Source organism: Spinacia oleracea, chromosome 3, assembly GCF_020520425.1.
Source record: "Spinacia oleracea cultivar Varoflay chromosome 3, BTI_SOV_V1, whole genome shotgun sequence".
Taxonomy (NCBI): Eukaryota; Viridiplantae; Streptophyta; class Magnoliopsida; order Caryophyllales; family Amaranthaceae; genus Spinacia; species Spinacia oleracea.
The window spans coordinates 12,631,069-12,634,760 of record NC_079489.1 but is presented as its reverse complement, the minus strand read 5'-3'; the positions used below and the strand labels follow the sequence as shown (position 1 = coordinate 12,634,760).

Below are 3,692 nucleotides of genomic sequence, written 5' to 3'. Positions count from 1 at the left end.
CTGAATTTATGTGAACTTATTTTATCTGAAATAGAGTTATTTGGGTGTAAAAATGTCTGAAAAAAACTTATTTTTTCTAAACTTACATTATCTGAACTTATTTTATTTGAAATAAGTCAAAATAAGTCGAACTGAACCTAACCTTATCTTATCTGAATTGACTTATCTAAACTTACTTGAGCATATCATAACTTATTTTAGTTATAAATTGTATTTGGCGAACTTTTATTTTTCTTGAACTTCTTATTTGAACTTAAATAAACTTATCTAAACTTGTTTTTTCTAACTTGTCGTAACATATTTTGTCTAAACTTATCTGCACTTATTTTTCTTTAATAAATCAAAATAAGTTGAAAAATACATAACCGATTATACGTAGTACAGAGTAAAATATACGAAGTTGTATAAATCTGAGTCAAAGTCACTTAAGGGTCAACAAACTTTTCTCTTTAAAAATATAAAACTACGACTAGAGAAATACATTAAAATTTAAACATAACGGTTCATGACTTCATGACCTTACAAGTTACAACACAGAATGTTTTAAAATAAAAAAAAAAAAACTAAAAAGACCCTTAAACCCCATAAAATTATAACAACTGGTACAACAACTGAAATACCAAAGCTACCCTTAAAAATTGTAATCCTTAAAGGAATGAATAGTAATTGGCATAGAAGGACAAGGCAACTGCCAAGGCTTCATCATTGGATCAGAACTATTTTTATTATTATTATCAACTCCATCGTCGTTAAATCCACCACCTGCTGCTGACGACGACGACGAAGTTGATCCTCCTCTGACAACCTTCACAATCTCTATAACTGATTCAAGCGACACTAATCGCGTTTCGAGCGAATTCTTCATCGCTCGAAGCACCGCATTCTCCGACTCGAACACCTCGAGACTCACACCAATTTCTCCAATCTTCTTCAAAATCTCCTCGTTCTGTCTTATCAGGTAACCGATTTGCTTCAGCAGACCATCGAGGTGTTCCTGCTTCTTTATCCTCGACCTCCGAGCCGATTCGCGGTTCGAATCTCTCCTCCGACGCTTCCTCTCGTCGTCGATCGGTAACTCGCTGCATCCTTCTGAAGATCCTGAGCTAACCACGGTGATTGTTATTCCGTCGTCGCTTGAGTTGTTTGACGCCGCCATTGGAAAATTTAAAATTATTAAAAAAGATTAAAAAAAATAAATCGCGGTTTAATTAGTTTGATTATGAGAAAACGTAAAACCAGTAGAGAAGAACAACAGATAATGATTGAGCAAGACGAACACGGCGTAACAGGGTGATGTGTTTCATATAGAGAGATTTTTCGAATTGAATATCATGAGGTTTTTGTTTTAGAGAGAGAAAATGGTGATAAGAGAGAGGAGCTAGGGGATGAATGAGATAGTAGGGAGGAGTTATCTAGGAAGGGGGTATTTATAGGAAGGGGAAAGGGGGTGGATAGAGTTTTAGAGAAGAGTAGGATAAAATAAAATAAAAATAAAAAAACGTTTGATGTTCGAAAATGGTAGAAAAGTAGGTGGAGGTGAGAACGTAATCCAAAAAGGAAGTTTAAAGTTAAAACTTGGCTGGCATGTCTTACGTGTGCTTCGTTTTTTCCGTCACCATTTTTTATTTTTTTATTTCAATATTTTTATCACTGTGTATCTAGGTTAATAAAATTTTTTTAAAAAAAAAGTTAAAGACCCTCAAGAGTCAAGAGATAGATTATTGGTTCATGGTTTATGACCGAGTTCTACTCGTTTGTGAGTGAGGTTTTGGTTTAAGTTTTATTGATAGGGTTGGATAGGAGTCTCGTTTGTAGAAACAGTAATTTTACGGAGTACTCCATAAGATAAAATACTATATATGTACGATACTTTTATAGTTATTGAGTGAGTTAAATGAATGACTCTTTGAGTTTATATGACGCTAGAATTAGGTTGATTATAGATTCTTGGTTCATGGTTAATGAGATCTTTTTTATCCGTTTTGTAGTAAGGATTCCTTTTTGTTTTGGTTTTGTGATGCTTAATAGAGGATTGGAGTTGATCGAGTCTCACATGTATCTTTCTAGATAAAATAATACTATGTACGTACTCCTACAATGATTTAGTAAATAGAGTGAATGACTTGGGGGTTTTATTATGTAAGAATTAGGTTAAAATATTCTTGGTTCTTAATAGAATGAGATCTACGGATTTTGTCCGTTTTGCGTGTGAGGATGGTTACATTTTGGTATAGTTGATGATTAATTAGTGGAGGATTGGAGTTCCCGTCTGTATTTTTCGAGGAATTGTATTTTTCTGGATCTGATACTATTTACGTACTCTTGTAGCTATTGGTCGGGTGAGTTGAGTGAATGATACGGGACGAATTTTTATCTGACAAGAATTAGATTGATAGATTCTTGGTTCATGGTTTATGAGATTGACTTTTTTCGTTTTGCGAGTAAGGTTTTGATTTTGTTGATGGTGTATTAAATGGAGGATTGGAGTCTCATTGTATTTTCTGAGGAACTTTATCTTTTTCATATAGGATAATACTATATATGTACGTACTCCTATAGTGAGTTGAGTGAATGACCTAGGGTTTTGTCAGGCAATAATTTATATTGAGTTGAGCCGGTATAAACTGGAGAATATATTGATTGTATAGCAATTGTTGCTTTAATTATGATCTATGTGGTAATATAATGGATATTGATGACAATAGAATATATTGATCAAAAGATTACAAATTAAGCAAGACTTGGCCTAGTGGTATTGTTGGAACTTATACTTTAGTATAAGTTGTTAGTTTGTTTCATTAGTTTAGGAAGTTTGTTACTAGAAAACTAACTTGTACATAGCTTAGTATAAATACATAAGCTTGTATTATTCTTGTTAATAACACAATCAATACAACGTAGTCTTTAGTTTTCTCTCTCAAAGCTCACGAGCTACCAAGCTCTAACAATGGCTTCCATGCTTTCTTCTTCCTTTCTTCTTCCTATTTCCTCAATTCTAACATGGTATCAGAGCGGGAACGATCCCGGCTCTTCAATTCCGCATCAAACTTCTGTTCGAATCAAACTACCAATTCGTTAAATTTTCCCCAAATTTTCTGCTTCGAATTTTTGCTCGAATTGGGCCTAAATTCGACGAATTAGGGTTTTAATTCTCCCTAATATCTCTTAATTTCGCTCACAAATCTTATTTCCAACCTTGAATCAAACGATTTTGATTCTTGAGTTTTTCCCCAAATTCTAGGGTTTCTTGAAGATTTTCGAGCAAATTCATGTTGGCAAAAATATGAAAATTGGTGATAGATTCTTGATGATTTCTGCAATTCTTGGGTTCATTGTTTAGAGCAAAGCACTGGTTTAACTCGTCTTGATGCTATACAATTCGAAGCTCAAATTAATGGCGGGCAATGCTCTTCCGTCGTCGTTTTCGTGGTCGTCTACTTCTGCTAAGATTTGGTTTGATTTCTTGACCTTGTTGATTAATTCATTTGATTACAATTTGCTGCTTCATGGATGTTGGTGAATTTGAGGGTGATTTTCTCAAATTTAGCGTCGTTCTTGACGAAATTCCAGGGTTTAGTTCTCAATTTCGTTTGTTCAAATTGAATTGTTGTTGCTGCTGGTTCGTCATTTTTCTTGGAATCATATCAGTTATATCGCCGCAATTTGAATTGTTGTTGGGTAATTGTTGTTGC

The 3,692-nt window shown here is 33.9% G+C and overlaps 1 protein-coding gene across 1 annotated transcript; it reads right to left on the bottom strand.

Annotated features, from left to right (window-relative positions):
* Positions 1-379: 379 nt before the first annotated feature.
* On the bottom strand, positions 380-1,406 carry LOC110779820 (bZIP transcription factor 53). Its single transcript, XM_021984295.2, has one exon. The coding sequence runs from the start codon at positions 1,154-1,156 to the stop codon at positions 632-634; it is 525 nt and encodes a 174-aa protein (XP_021839987.1). The 5' UTR covers positions 1,157-1,406; the 3' UTR covers positions 380-631.
* Between the last annotated feature and the right edge of the window lie 2,286 nt (positions 1,407-3,692).